Source organism: Wyeomyia smithii, chromosome 3 (genome assembly GCF_029784165.1).
Source record: "Wyeomyia smithii strain HCP4-BCI-WySm-NY-G18 chromosome 3, ASM2978416v1, whole genome shotgun sequence".
Lineage (NCBI taxonomy): Eukaryota > Metazoa > Arthropoda > Insecta > Diptera > Culicidae > Wyeomyia > Wyeomyia smithii.
Window position 1 is genome coordinate 107,115,530 of NC_073696.1, and position 15,239 is coordinate 107,130,768.

The 15,239-nt window shown below is 39.5% G+C and overlaps 3 protein-coding genes across 4 annotated transcripts in view; 2 read left to right on the forward strand and 1 right to left on the reverse strand.

The window, feature by feature from the left end:
- LOC129733238 (protein bicaudal D) overlaps positions 1–11,018 on the forward strand; it is a 32,833-nt gene extending 21,815 nt beyond the window's left edge. The window contains exons 2-10 of the mRNA XM_055694925.1: positions 4,943–5,308; positions 5,371–5,508; positions 5,579–5,736; positions 5,795–6,102; positions 6,160–6,353; positions 6,415–6,626; positions 6,694–7,160; positions 7,219–7,393; positions 7,463–11,018. Of these exons, the coding sequence (XP_055550900.1) occupies positions 4,943–5,308; positions 5,371–5,508; positions 5,579–5,736; positions 5,795–6,102; positions 6,160–6,353; positions 6,415–6,626; positions 6,694–7,160; positions 7,219–7,393; positions 7,463–7,601 (2,157 nt within the window). The 3' untranslated portion in view covers positions 7,602–11,018. The remainder of the gene's footprint in view (positions 1–4,942; positions 5,309–5,370; positions 5,509–5,578; positions 5,737–5,794; positions 6,103–6,159; positions 6,354–6,414; positions 6,627–6,693; positions 7,161–7,218; positions 7,394–7,462) is intronic.
- Positions 2,757–4,439, forward strand: LOC129733240 (tubulin beta chain-like). The gene is made up of 2 exons (XM_055694930.1): positions 2,757–3,522; positions 3,576–4,439. The coding sequence occupies exons 1-2, from the start codon at positions 3,001–3,003 to the stop codon at positions 4,374–4,376; spliced, it is 1,323 nt and encodes a 440-aa protein (XP_055550905.1). The 5' UTR covers positions 2,757–3,000; the 3' UTR covers positions 4,377–4,439.
- On the reverse strand, positions 10,935–14,352 carry LOC129733241 (neuronal acetylcholine receptor subunit alpha-5-like). 2 transcript variants are annotated; one of them, XM_055694931.1, is made up of 9 exons: positions 14,137–14,352; positions 13,327–13,445; positions 13,111–13,265; positions 13,002–13,046; positions 12,815–12,924; positions 12,357–12,745; positions 12,138–12,290; positions 11,898–12,082; positions 10,935–11,845 (listed from the first exon to the last, which is right to left on the reverse strand). In XM_055694931.1, exons 2-9 carry the CDS (start codon positions 13,388–13,390, stop codon positions 11,630–11,632), a joined length of 1,317 nt encoding a protein of 438 aa, XP_055550906.1. In that variant the 5' UTR covers positions 13,391–13,445; positions 14,137–14,352; the 3' UTR covers positions 10,935–11,629. The 2 variants fall into 2 exon arrangements, with proteins under 2 accessions (XP_055550906.1, XP_055550907.1); XM_055694932.1 differs by lacking the exon at positions 13,327–13,445 and having other exon boundaries at positions 13,111–13,283; positions 14,137–14,348.
- Between the last annotated feature and the right edge of the window lie 887 nt (positions 14,353–15,239).

Sequence of the window (15,239 nt, forward strand, 5' to 3'; positions counted from 1 at the left end):
TGCCTGCAAGAAAACTTCCACGACTATACCGGCATTATCGCGCATGATGTCAGTTACTTCCAGCTACCGTGGAAAACTGGAAAGCAGCTACAGGCTCATGGGTCTGACGGTCGCGTGCGCATATCGAACCGTGTCGTACGAGGCAATATGCATCCTGGCTGGCATGATGCCTATCAGCATCATTGTCAATAAGGATGTAGAGGGCTTCGACCAACGTGACACAAGAGGTATTCGGGCAACCAGAAGGTCAACTTCGATGGCCAGGTGGCAGGTGGGGTCCAATTCTATCAAAGGTAGATGGACGCACCGACTCATCGCGGGTGCATCCGGATGGATCGAAAGGCGCCATGAAAAAGTTAACTTCCCTTTGACACAGAACTTCCAGGCCATGGCTGCTTTAGGTAGTACCTGTACAAGTTTGAGCACGCAGAGGAAACCGCTGAGCATGTGCTATTCGTATGTCGTCGTTAAGTAAGGAGCGAAATGTTGACAGTGAGCGGGCCGGATACTACTCCGGAAAACATAGTGAGAAGGATGTGCGACGACGAAAGCCCGTGGAAAGCAGTCATCACGGCTGCTTCCCAGATCGTTCTCACGCTGCAAGACACCAATCGATGGAACAACCATCGAAATGCCAATGAAGGCTAAACCTGCCTTTACGCAGTCAGCCAAGTCGTTAAATAATAAGGGCGTGCATTAGGCACACTCGTCCTTCTCTCAGTGAGATCCGAGCTCGAGAAAAATAGAGAAACGTAGGGGGTCCTTCAAAATAGCTACTATACGTATGTTCATTGGAGTAAAAAGTTTTGGGATGCAAAAAAATTTATATTCTGGCGTAGAAATACGTCGAACGGCAACATAAATAGGGATACAAATTTAAAAACCACTTTGGAATGCTTAAAACTCTGTCAATTTTTCAACGGATTTCTTCAATTCTTACAGCAATCGATTGGAAAATAAGATATGCGTCCACTAGAACGAGGAAATTGTGCTAATTATTGTACTATTGAAAAATGTAGCCTTGTTGGACGCATGTCTTGACCAATCAGAGCTGTAACAAGGTCTTCTTTCCCAACATAGCCCACGCTAAAATATACAAACGATTTGACTTTGACCGTTTTGAGGCTTCACCTTCAAAATTTTCCCATACATATTATTAGCACTCTAAGGAGTAAGGAGCAATTCATAGACGAAGAGTGAAAAGTATGATTCATACTATTCAGGGCCGAGTTTGCAAAACGTTATGCAATTTTGCTTAACATTGCACAGGAGTGTATATAATTGCGAATTTGAATTCGAATTTTATAATTTTAACTCGATTCATGTATAATTTTCAATATTTTCCTGGATCCCGGGATTTGAATAAACATTTCGCGAGAAATTTCATTCCAGAACGTCTCGGGAAGAGCACTCTATATTTGGTTTCATAGCCCATCGAATACATTTTTCACATTTGCACTTGCACTTTTTTGCTGGTGAATGTTGAAAACTATCAGGGAAAATCAAGGAATTTAATTATGATTACTTTTTCGCCATCCTTTATGTAACATCTACTCTTACTTCATTGGCCGATGAACCGTACCGGTCTAGGGCCGAACGAATTAGAGATGTCCAGCTTCTTCTATCTTGGGCAGCCGTTCTCCAGTCACCTCGTACACCAGCAGGTCGTGCATCTTGCTCCACCACGCACATCCACCGATTGCGTGTCCTACCTCGAAGTTGACGGCCTCTTCCTGGTTCTCTGCTGAAGATACTTTTGATGGCTCTTTCGTCTGGCATTCTGGTTACATGTCCAGTTCACTGAAGCCTGCCACGCTGTACTACTTTCACTATATCAGCACGTTTGTATACTTGGTACAACTCGTGATTTATGCGCCTGCACCACACTCCATCTTCTAATTTACCGCCAAGTGACGATCGCAGGGCTTTGCGCTCAAAACTCTGAGCACTCGTCAATCAGCTTCCTTCAGTGTCCATACATCATGTCCGCAAAGGGCCATCGGGAGTATCAGCGTCCTATACAGCGCTAGTTTTGTGCGAGTTTGGAAACTACGTAGTCCGTAGAGGGCCCTGTTTGCAGCTGCAACTCGTCGTTTCATTTCACGGCTCATATCGTTGTCACATGTACTAGCGTACCAAGATAAACAAATTCATCAAGCAGTTCAAATCGTTCCCCATCTATTTCCACTTCAGCACCAACACCACGGGAACTCCCACGCTCCCTACCAGCAACCATGTACTTTGTTTTGGTAGAGTTTATGCGGAGTCGCAACCTCGCTGCTTTCTTCTTAAAAGGCCTGAAGGCTTCCTCCACGGCCTTACGGTCGATACCAATGATATTAATGTCGTCCGCAAAACCAAGGAGCATGTAAGATTTTGTAATTATCGTACACTTTCTTTGCACGATTGCTCTTTGTACTGCCCCTTCAAGGGCGATGTTGAACAATAGGTTGGAAAGCGTATCCCCCTGCTTCAGTCCATCTAAAGTTGCGAACGCGACTGATGTCTCACCAGCTATCCGCATGCATGATTTCGATCCCTCCAGCGTCATACTACTCAGCTTAATTAGTTTCGTCGGGAAACCGTGTTCCAGCATGATCTGCCACAGCTCGTTTCTTTTCACTGAGACAGTTGGTGAGTCTGCAAGTTATACTCCCGGAGCTTATCGAGGATCTGTCGCAGGGTGAATATTTGATCCGTCGTGGAACGCCCCTGCCGAAAACCAGCCTGGTTTACGCCGACAAAAGATTCCGTTAATAGTCTCAACCTGGAGAACAGGATACGGGAGAGCACTTTGTACGCGAAGTTGAGCAACGTAATGCCTCGATAGTAACTACAATCCAGTCGGCCCATGTAACATCTACATGTAAAGATAAAATAGACTAATTTTTCCAAGCAGGCCACGATGTGTCAAATCATATGCAATAGACATTTCGATTAGGCAAATATCAAATCGCCAAAAATATTCTTCTCGACCCTGCATCTTCCAAATTTATTGTGATGCGTGAAATCATTGCTCTACATCTGGGACAGTGTGGTAACCGGATTGCCGACAGCTTTTGGGAAACCATTTGTGAAGAACACTGCCTGAACGAACGCGGACAGTTTGTTGGAAAGCACTTTTTGCCGCTGCAACGTATCAACGTTTACTTCGAAGAAGCTCCCTGCTGTAATTTTGTTCCTCGTGCGATATTCGCCGATCTGGAGCCGGGTACTTTGAATGGGCTGCGATGTAGTCGCTTTGGAAAACTTTTTTCGCCGGAAAGTTTTGTGAGTGGAGTTCTCGGAGCGGGAAACAATTGGGCCCGGGGATATCACACCGAAGGCGCTGAAATGTTGGACCGCTTGATGAACGTTACCAGGAAAATGGTGGAGAGTTGTGACTGCTTCCAGGGATTTCAGCTGGTGCATTCCACTGGCGGAGGTACGGGATCAGGACTGGGAACGCTTATGATGGAAAATCTGAAAGACGAGTATCCACGAAAAATACTTAATACATTTAGTATCATTCCATCTCCAAAGGTATACTAATTTACATGTCCAGGCCAAGCATTTTATAACCATACATGTTCAAGGTTTCAGAAGTTGTCGTCGAGCCGTATAACGCAGTGTTCACATTAAGTACAATGATCGACTGTACTGACGAAACATTTTGCTTGGATAATGAAGCTTTGTATGACATTAGCATGCATACATTGCGAATTGATAAACCTGTATTAGATGACTTGAATCACCTCATATCAATGGCTGTGTCGGGTATCACCTGCAGTTTTCGTTATCCGGGTCAGCTGAATTCGGATCTGCGGAAACTACTTACCAATATGGTACCGTATCGAAAACTACATTTTTTCGTTCCCGGAATAGCTCCTTTGACATCAAGGGAAAATCAGTGCTACAAGCAGTTATCCGTGCCAGAGTTGGTATATCAGATATTCGACGAACGGAACTTGATGGCAGCATGCAGTCCCACTAAGGGAAAGTACCTTACTGCTGCTGCATTGTTTCGTGGTCGCGTCTCAACCCGTAACGTAGAGGAACAGATGGTTAACATCAAACAAAAAAACAGTAACTGTTTCATTCCTTGGATCCCGAATAATGTAAAGTCAGCTATTTGTGATATCCCACCGCGAGGCTTGAAAATGGCAGCAACGTTCATAGCCAACACAACTGCTATTACGCAGCTGTTCAACCGTTTGCTAGATCAATTTGGCATCATGTACCGAAGGAAGGCATTTATGCACTGGTATACCGGAGAAGGTATGGAAGAACGAGAGTTTATTGAGTCTGAACAAAAACTTAGAGATCTTGTTCAGGAGTATGAATCGCACGAGATGGGCAACGAATCAGCGAGATCTGGCAGCATCAATAATGTTTAACCAAGCTTCGTTACTCACGTGTCACAAAAGTAATTCAATTTCAAATACTAGTTTAGAATGTTGTAATAAATCAATTGAACAATATTAGGTACAGCTTTTATTTCGAATTAACGTTCAAGAAACTGGCATTTTTGGTCTCACCTCCAGTGGAATTGTCATATGCACTAGAACTATTTTCACTTGAACAATCTCGAATTCAAACAGTAAATTGTTGCACACCAATTGGAAAACCTAAAGTGCTTCCTTTTTTGCATACGTTGCAAGCCTTTTGCGGTTCCATTTACGGCCCTGCTTTTGCTATTCCTCAGCACGCCCCCAGCACTTGTAAAAGGTGCTGAAGCACACCCTTAGTTGTTCATTAATAGTGATAAACCATTCCATACGTATAGTGTCTCCACTACTGTTCACACAGTGAATGCATTCTGCCGGATACTGTGTGAAAGCACATTCATCATCATCGTCACATGTGTATGCTGTATTATGCAAGTTGATTCTTCGCGAGTTGCCAACAAACGGCACAAGTATTCGCAACTCATGTGCCCTTTTCCGTTTTGTTTTTTTTTCAGGCACTGCAAAAATTTCAAAAGACACAGCAAGTTACCACCAAGAGTGGCATCGAACAGGAAGATGCTCTGCTCAACGAATCCGCTGCCATGGAAACGTCGCTTAACCTGCAAATCTTGGAGCTGGAAAATGAAACCAAACAGCTGCGACATGAACTGGAACGGGTTACAAACGAACGGGACCGTATGCTGCAGGAAAATTCCGAAATAGGTCGCGATAAATCCGGTGCCGAGGCCGAACGAGCTCGGCTGAAGGCCGAACTCAAAGACATGAAGTACCGAGAGACGAGAATGTTAAGTGATTACAGCGAATTAGAAGAGGAAAACATTTCGCTGCAAAAACAGGTGTCCAGTTTGAGAAGTTCACAGGTATGATTACAGAAGATGGAATGTTTTAGAGGAGATTTTTAATCCTTGTTTATAATCAACAGGTTGAGTTTGAAGGTGCCAAACATGAAATCCGAAGACTCTCGGAAGAAATTGAGTTGCTCAACTCGCAGGTAGAAGAATTGGCTAGCCTGAAGAAAATAGCCGAAAAGCAAATGGAGGAAGCATTAACTGCTCTGCAGGTAAGTGTCGTTCAGCGTTATCGAACTAACAGTAAAATTATCATTCAAAAATTACGTTAATTCGTTGCAGATTGAACGCGAAACCAAATATGCACTGAAGAAAGAGCTTGATACACATATCAATCGAGAATCGATGTACAACATTAGCAATCTGGCAATTAGTATACGTGGAATGGAGGAAAGCACTCTGAATAGCAGTGATTGTGAAGACGAAATGCCAACTCTGAAGTACGTATACATGCGATTCATTTCGAATGTTCTTTTTTTTAATTTGATGTTATTGCAGAGACTCAACGCTGAAACGGTTGGAAACCTTGGAAGCGGAAACGGCAGATCTAAAATCTCCGGATGGTACCAAAGTTGATCTGTTCTCGGAGATTCATTTGAACGAACTGAAGAAGCTGGAAAAACAATTGGAGTTGATGGAGAACGAAAAGATTTGCTTGACCGCTAATCTGCGCGATGCGCAGCAGAACTTGGATAAGAGTCAGAATGAACTGCAAAACTTCATGGCTAAGTTAATGCTCCTAGCAGCCCACGTTGATGCTCTCCAGAATCTCAAGAAACAGATCGCTGCAGAGGATAAGTTTGCAAGTATGCGTTATATCTAATTATTTTGCGTTCGCGTTGTTAAAATGAATCAATTTTTAGATGTATCCAACAATAAGGACAAGGTGATGAATGACAAATTAAATGAGGCAATTCTTATGTACTCCAACTGGTTTGCACTGAGTGCAAAAGAGATTGACACTTTGAAAGCGGATCTGGTTGAATTGCAAAAGGGCGTTAACTGTTCAGATGCAATGGCTGTATTGCGTAATGAAATCACCAATCTGAAGAATAAGGTAATTTTGAATCTTTTGAACTTGCGTCATAATCTGTAATTATCTATTTGTTTGTTATCAGTTACTTTCAACGGAACAAAAGTCATTAGACCTGCACAGTGATGTTCAGGTGTTAACCACTTTGTCGCAGAATGCTGGCCAAAGTCTTAATTCTACCAGAAGCAATTTGGTATCACTTAGTGACGATCTCGCTCAACTGTATCATCTGGTCTGTACCGTCAATGGCGAAACACCGAACCGTGTTTTGTTAGATCACAAGAATGACGATCTAAGGTTTGCTAATTTCTCTCACTTCAAAACACGCAATCCGTTAATACTAATGAATTACCATAATTTATAGCTTTGACAATGATTCTCTATCGGCCATTCAGTCGCAGCTCAAGTCCGATATACTAACATCGCGGCCGCACGTCTTCGAGGATCTGCAAGCCTTGAGTGATGCCGTTGAAATTAAAAAGTACGTCGACACAATCAGCGACCAAATCAAATATCTCAAGACGGCTGTGGAACACACTATCGAACTCAACAAGGATAAGGTGTCGGATGTCGCCACTGGTGATAAGGATACCAAGGAGGAGAACGCCGATCTGCATGAACAGATCATTAAACTCAAGAGCTTGCTATCGACGAAACGGGAGCAGATAGCTACTTTGAGAACAGTACTTAAATCGAACAAGAACACGGCTGAAGTAGCGCTGACCAATTTGAAATCCAAGTACGAAAACGAGAAGCTGGTTGTGAGCGATACAATGTCCAAACTGCGAAACGAGCTGAGGATTCTAAAAGAGGATGCTGCAACATTCTCAAGTAACTATTGTTGCATTTTGACAATAAAGTTGTGAATACCATTGTGCTTTGTTCGTAGGTCTCCGTGCAATGTTTGCTGCTCGATGCGAAGAATACGTCGGTCAGGTGGATGAGTTGACCAAAGCGCTCTCCGCAGCTGAGGAAGAAAAGAAAACGCTCAATCAACTGCTACGATTGGCTGTGCAGCAAAAGCTCAGCCTTACACAAAAGCTGGAAGAGTTGGAAATGGATCGGTAAGAATGGCACAGAAACCAGCGCTTCATGTTGTAGATCAGTGTATAATTATTATTTTCTTGTTTTAGCGAAATGCGTCATGTCCGGCGACCGGCGATGCCAGCCCGCGGTGGTGGTAAGTCGGCCTTTAGCCGCGGAGTTCCCGCTCGTAGCAGCAACCAGAATCCGAACAACAGCAACAACAATCCGAACCAAGCATTCTTCTAACATAAGGTTAGCGTACAGCGTAAGATCTTAGCCTTCATTTATACTATGCTGAAGCTATAAGCAGCACAGTTAGTCGTCGGCGTCGTTGGTGGCGGTGTCATCCAGCTCCATTTGCAATAAATTGAGGATTTCTTCTCACCGTTCTTTTCCGATTGACGACGTTGCGATGAATCTTTCCATCCATTTTCGGACTAAGTTCGTTCACCTAATCCGCAGTGGATGTGGACAAATATCACCACCTCTGTTTCCGTTTTTGTACTATACACACCGGACTATTGTAGGTGAACCTGGAAAGTCACAGACAGAAAGTGAGTGCGAGCGTGTGAAGAGGGCATATATTTTTATTAATAATATAACTGAAGAGGAGTCTGGCCCACATCCCCGCAGGGGCATATGAAATAAGGCGAATGTGTGAAAGTTTATCGTTAATTTATTTTGATATAAGATTACAATATACATAATACAACGGCTAACCAATTAGAAATATTATCACTTGAATACATGAATAAGGGGAAAGATTGCTCTGTCCTGAAATAAACAGACAAAATTAAGCTGTATGCGACGAAGAGAAAAATAAAACATAAACTTTTTATTGTGAGAATGACATGCCAACCAGGGTCGTCACAATTAAACTAATTGTAGTCAAATACTCCATATGATCAAAACGTGAACAAATGACTAATACATTATTGTCAAACAATAATTTTATTTATAAAATCTCGTCAATGTAGACACTATTGTTCACAGATAATGTGTTCGTAGTTTTTGTGCAATAAGAATGTTTTTGTTTTATTTTAATACCACCTCAATTTTTGAATGTGGTAAAATTATCTTTGATTAGAACTCGATTACTGAGCGAAAGTATGATACTTTTCTCAGCTACTGCTTTCCGACGTTGGACCAAATCTTACTAAGACTTTAAAGGGAAAATGACAGCCGCTTTGAGTGATTTATCTCGTTATATTTTTAAAAAAAGTTCAGCTTTTTTCTAGAAGAAAACACAACAGTGTAGCATGTCGTTGTGCTCGAGTTAGCCAACTTGTGTAACATGAGGAATGATCGTATTTTTATATATTTTTATATTTTGCTTTTAAATATTGCGACTTTAAAACGACGCTTTGTATATTAGTGACTTGAATTAACCGTGAAAATTAGTAGGATTGAAAACATTAGAGGCAAACTAAATTAGTAGTTTTTAAATGATCAACACTTTGTAGCAGGTTAATAACTCAAGTAGGATACGGCTGCTATATACCATTTCTAGCGAACATTATTGATTGCTTGGTTTATGTTGCTGGGCTTACCACAAATGATCACGTCAAAAACATTGATTATCTAGACAAGAACGATAGAGTTAGAGCAACAACAGACCTTTCCTTGGAATCGAAATGCAAGCTTTTTAATATTTTTTGCACCGTACTAATATAAAAGGAACGAACTCAGCTGATGACGAGTATAATCAATTATTCGAAAACCAACTAGACACGTCTAATCAAAGTATTTTACCACCCCATTGTCGTTTAAGTTTGATATTGTTGAAAATGATGACATAATTATGTGTGACCACGGCATAACATTCACTGTGACGAGCATCACAATTCTGTCCTAACGTTACGAATGATTTTTCGATGCAGAAAAGTTGTTAAATAAGACCTCTAATCAGAAAGCGTCCAGATTAACTATTAACTGAAAAGCCATGAATTTCCGACTAAGAGCCAAGTATGAATGAAATTAGTTTGTGTTTGAGGACACAATACAAGAATAAAACAATGAAAAATTGCCGAGCCATTTATTTATTTATCGAGAATTTAATTGATAAAATCTGAACTTAAATTAGGAGTATTAAAGAGTGACTCACTGAAAAAATTAATAAATTTTGGGAATGTCCATCTAATTTGCCCAGTAAAAACGGTCCAGCAGCTGAGTCACTGTAACAAAATTACAAAGCAACTCAAATTCGAAAAGTAAACAAACCAATAATAAAATAAATTATTTACCGTCCCTTTTTACGAAAACAAAGTAAAAGTAAAACAAATATGATACCTAAGTGTGTGTGTGTTGGTAGAAAAAGATAACCCTTATTGCTGATTGTTTGTAACTGTTAACTGTTACTAGTAAATGTGTGAAACGCAGCTTTTTTGCAAATGCTTGCTTCTGTTAACGATCCTAATGAACAACACTAACCGAAAAATAGGCAATCTTCTGTTCTATACTTCAGGTTACCTTAATTTTTGTTTTGCTTTTATAGCAGCTTATTATCGGCTTGTTAAACAATTACCTAAGCAATCAAAGAATGAAGGAAATTTATAAAAGCAATGTTTTCTTTCCAAGGAACTCGTCGTGTTCCAGCGAGGTTGGATTGAATTAAAAGATAGGCAAGAACAAAAACACACAACAACCAACTCCATTTGCAACACAGAAATCGAACATGTAATGTAGCTGTCCAGCATAGTAAAATACAAGAATAGAACACAGTAGCGATTTTAATAGCCATAACCAACCACAGCATAGTAGGTGATAAGTTTGGCCTCAGAATTAATTGTAGTGTTAATCGTCTCAAATGTGTTACACATACCAGACTAAGCATATTCTGGTACAATTTATTACTACTCCCGTGACATTTGGAACCTTAACCGCATGAGAGCAGTTAACTACTAATGGCATTCGAGATTTTTTTTGTAGATAGCATCTTATTCAACCTACAGCAGTGACATTGAGATTCCAGTTCGTTCTAGGAAACTCTTTAAATTCATTCGTTAAACTGATAGTAGTTGTAGTTAGTATGCCAAACGTAGCATAATTATTTCAATATCCAAATTTCCAAACAAGTCATAGAAAGGAGCATTGTGCGACTACGTAGTCATTTTCGGTAAAATATAACAAACAGTAGCAGTTACATGTTTTTTCTCTAACGTAGTCCCAAATCCAGATGAAGTAGCGTACTGAATACAGGCACCTCCCGAAACTCTTGACTATTAACACAGAATGATAAAACGAATGGCAACAGGAAGCAGGATATATTCTAAATACGGATTCACATAATTGGTTAACTGCATGCAGTAAACAGATTCAGTTTGAACGCAATTCTAGTGAGATTTCCCATTTCATGGCAAAACGGAGTTTGTTTGTTTAGATTTATTTGGTTAGAAGCTCGTAGCGTGTTGATGTTTTGGTTTGCTGCTTACGAATTATTCGTTACTTGGTCGCTATTCAACTATTTCCCCGTGATCAACTGAGACGCAGCTGTAGTAACAGCACAGATATTTTATATAGTCGAGACCAATAGTAAAGCGAGTAGTTATTATTTGCTTCATACTAATAATTTATTGTATCTCATTGGAAGTGAACGTAATCTATGATAAACCATATTGTAAAATTATTACAGTGAATGAAAAAAATAACAAAAAAATGCATGAACCTGGCCTTTGTTACTACAGAGTACGAACTAAAAGAACTAGAAGTATAAATTCGGATACTTTTAATAAAATTAAGGTGGAATTTTCATTGGATTGTGGCTATCAAGCTACAAGACGTGGCAGTATGATTTCGGGTTATATTATTGATAATTTGTCGCCTATACCTTCTATGTCTGTCATCGTTGCTTGTCGCGTCATTTTCAGAGTTTTTCCTAACAATTCAAGGAAATTACTCTAACGCTAGATAAACATTTCAAAATTTCCGGAGTGTCTTTTCATTCAGGTAATGGTTCATTCTATCACCATAACTTATCAAACACCTTTTATGACACGGTATTTGCACAAGTTGATAGCGGAGGGATCACTCTAGCCTTCTGAACGAAAACCACGCTTGGGAGAGTTAGTAAACATGAACAATTACCAAAATCAAAAGACGCTCCGGAAAAACGATGAAAGCAGATAGGACCGTTGAAATGTTTATCTAGAATTAACACTTGTTTTATGATAAATACGAATGTTATTTTAATGGACATTGTCAAGTACTCTCTTGATGTTTTTATTACAATATTAATAATCCTGGTTTGTTTTATATTATGTTACTCCTTATGTAGATTACTGAGCGATATGGTTAACATCCTCGTAGTCTAAAACGTTCAACTCAATATCCATGGAGCGATTGTATCTCACAGGAACGTAGATGAAGAACAAAGTTACATAGGATCCTAGTAATAAAATAAAAAACAGCCGATCGAAGGTTTTACTAACCGATAACCATGCAGTACGGTTCTGCACCGTTTCTGTGGAAGTGTTTTCAGGGATTTCAGATTTCTGTAAGCAGATTGTGAAAATTATTGGAACATACGACGGATCAGCTGCATACCTTATATTCCATGTTCATGTAATTCCCAGAAAGAATCAATTCACCGACTTTGTGCTTCTTAATCGTTCCAGTTAGGAGGACGACAGCATTAGGTGGCGCTCTGTTCATTCGTTTCAGAGCGGATCCTAGAAATGTTTGGGTTAATAACAGACAGGTGATGATGATCGAATTACGGAGGAAGATCACTGAAATGTCAAGATTTAAAACAATTTCCACATTGTTGATCAAAGCCAGTATTACATAATCCAGGAACCGAATCACCATTAGCTGGAACTGCCCATTGAATAAGCGCCAAATACTTGAAGTGGCACACTATAGACACAACCAAAATCAGTTTTCTCTCAATGGAATCCGTACTTAGCCAGGTCAAAAAGAGGTTCAAAATTATAAGCACTGAAATGAGAAAAATAACAATTATCACGCTACACAACTCACACATCAGAGCAACTCAATTCTCACAAAAAATGGGCGTCAGCACGGTCGCCATATGGAAATTGGAATGCCGTTCGATGATGTAATCGTATATCAGCACCGGATATGTGTGGTTATCATCTGAAGAATTAACCGATTGCTTGGACGCTTTGGCAGATATAACGCGCCACTGGATGTGGGTATTGGATTGAGCCGATCCAAGCCAGCTGATGGTGGTGTGGAAATCTACCTCATTTGCGGATTCCATCCAAGCTCCATAGTACAAGTAACACTGCTGCGAATCAAGTGGCCAATCAGAATAGTCTGATTCGCAACGGCCATTGAAATCACAAGATGGCACACACATGATTTCTCCGTTCGATTTCGCGCGGCAACGTAGATTAGTGCAGCTTGCTTCAGCATCTGGTTTGTAGTAACTGCAAAGTAGTGATTAACTTTTCATTGTTAGCTGTGTATTAATCAAATAATTAACGAAGGTATCTTACGATGAGAACAGCTGTAAATCAGGAGTCCATATTTCGTCTGCATTGACCACTACTGTACTTATATTACTAAAGGACGCCGCATCCCAAATTAAAAATTGATCAGTCCATTGCTTTCATGAAATAATGTTATTTTATGTTTTAATACGTTTTTAATTACTTATGACAAAATTAATACGAAAAAGCTCACCATGATCAGCAATAAATTGGCACTAAGGGTATTTTCTCTGTCATCCTGTGAGGGTGAAAGTATAGTTATTTATACTTTCGTCAATTATTAAAATACCAATCAAACTTACATAATCGTAATTCATCAAAATAGGCGTTACTGACACGCTGACTGAGGACTTTGTATCCTTCACCGGTCGTAGCTCTTTGTTGTAATTTTCACATATTAAGTGCTTCTTCAATCTGCCTTCCTCGTGTTTAGGATCTTGATTGCAGTTTATAGTTTCTAAACGACATTACATACCTCGACGATAAACGAAATATTTAAAAAAATGAAAATAAATCACCTGATCGTTGAATTGAACACGCAACGATGGAAATAGTGACTATGATCACTCGGTTCAGATGCATTATTTTCACAGACCAGTAAATGAATGATGCTCGGTACACGGTTCAATTCTGAATGCTATCCGAGAAGAGTAGAAATAAAGTGTCTGCTTTGATAGTTTCGTCGGAGTCAAATTTCAGTTATGATAAGGATTATCAGTTTGATGCTTTGGGTTGGCGGGTTCATATTTCGAAGCCCTGCTTCGATAAAAAAATACCATTTTCAATTTATTTCTGATCTTCCAAAAAAAAAAATACAATTCAACATGATCGGTTTGAGATAAATTTTATCAAACATTTACAGAAAGGATCGCAGCTTATTAATTAACTGGTTCATAACTTCGCCTCATCGAAGCCATGATGTGTCATTTCTAGCTCCTTTGTTAATATATCAGAGCAACTGTTTATGCTCGTGCGCACGTTCGCCTCCTCAGCAGATGCTAGAGGTTACAAAGAAAATTCATTACTATAAAAACTATATTGCAGCATCTAGCTCTTATGCATTTATTGAGTACATCTCAACACCTGCGGAATAATCATACTACAATGATGAAGCTGGCAGTTATCGTAATCCTTTCTGCTATTTGCGCTTCCATGGTCAATGGAGTTCCTTACAGTGAGTAGTCACAAGGATTAACACTGGCTTAAACTATCTAGTTTTATATTTTTCTTATTTTTTACTTCGTTCAATTCTAATTTAAGATACCTATTGTAATGGAATAAATGAATACTTCTCGGCCTGTGGGTGCCCTTCCACGTGCAACTCTTACCTTTACGGTGGATACCAAGGATGTGGTTCGATGTGCCAGCGAGGATGCTTCTGCAGGCCCGGTTACGTTCGGAATACCGTTGGTGTTTGCATCGAAGAGGTCCAGTGCTCTAGAAGAACATATTACCAACAATCGGTCGGTTACTATCCATTTGGATACTATGACTATGGTTTTTATTAAACCATTTTGATACTATGTTGTGTTTAAAGTCTGGTAATATTAGCTTTAATTACATAATGAGTACTTTTTCATTTAGGTCAAATGTTGAGGCGTAATAAAAGTATAGGAAATCTAAAACGTCTTGTCTTTTCATAAATCCTCAACATGCCTTCAGCGTTTTATATTTGCAGTGCTCGGATCTCATAATCTTTCAAAAGTAGGCTGTGAAGGTAACCTATGTTTAAAAATTCACTGATGTCTGATGAAACTTAACTTTTAAGAAGAAATTAATCTTACATTTTTCCATCCTGAATTATTCACCAAAAGTTTTGGAATAATGATAAGTTCTAGTAGAAAATAAATTACGTGGGAAATTCAACTCTTTTGCATTTATATAAAATTCAGTGTTAATTACTTAACTTTCTTAACTTCAATTCGAAATAACTTGGAATCGAATGCATTTGGGAAGTTATTGATTAGAGTTTTTATTGTAAATGACTATCCGAATTTTCGAAATCAATAAAATTAGAAAATCATTTCAAAAAATTTTGAATTCGAATTTTTCTAAGCATAACCTTCAACAAAAAATATCTGTCATGCATACTGCACTTTTTACCGAAAGTTATTTTCACGATTTATACTAAGTACGTGTCACTGATGAAAATTAGTCTGGAAGTGTGAATATAGTTATTTGTCCAAAGGGTATTAAAACGGGTTGGTAAATGACTTATCTATCTTCGTTCAGCAACTCCTACCCCAACCTCCGCGGGATGCCGATCGGGATACGAGTAACCTGTGATGTCGCGGAATGCCGATCTAGATACGAGTAATGATGACTGGAAACTGGGGTGACTTTGATCACTTTTTCGATTGTATCTCAATCATTTTCAGAATATACTGAAAACAATATTCTTTGATATTTTTAAAATAAGTACTGGCATGCA

Excerpts from the sequence above, each read along its gene's own strand:
- LOC129733240 (XM_055694930.1), top strand. The coding sequence starts at position 3,001 with ATGCGTGAAATCATTGCTCTACATCTGGGACAGTGTGGTAACCGGATT. Across the intron at positions 3,523-3,575 it reads GTATCATTCCATCTCCAAAG|GTTTCAGAAGTTGTCGTCGA; the intron begins GTATACTAATTT and ends TACATGTTCAAG.
- LOC129733241 (XM_055694931.1), bottom strand. The coding sequence starts at position 13,390 with ATGCATCTGAACCGAGTGATCATAGTCACTATTTCCATCGTTGCGTGT. Across the intron at positions 13,047-13,110 it reads TTTTGATGAATTACGATTAT|GATGACAGAGAAAATACCCT; the intron begins GTAAGTTTGATT and ends TCACCCTCACAG. Across the intron at positions 12,746-12,814 it reads GATTTACAGCTGTTCTCATC|TTACTACAAACCAGATGCTG; the intron begins GTAAGATACCTT and ends ACTACTTTGCAG.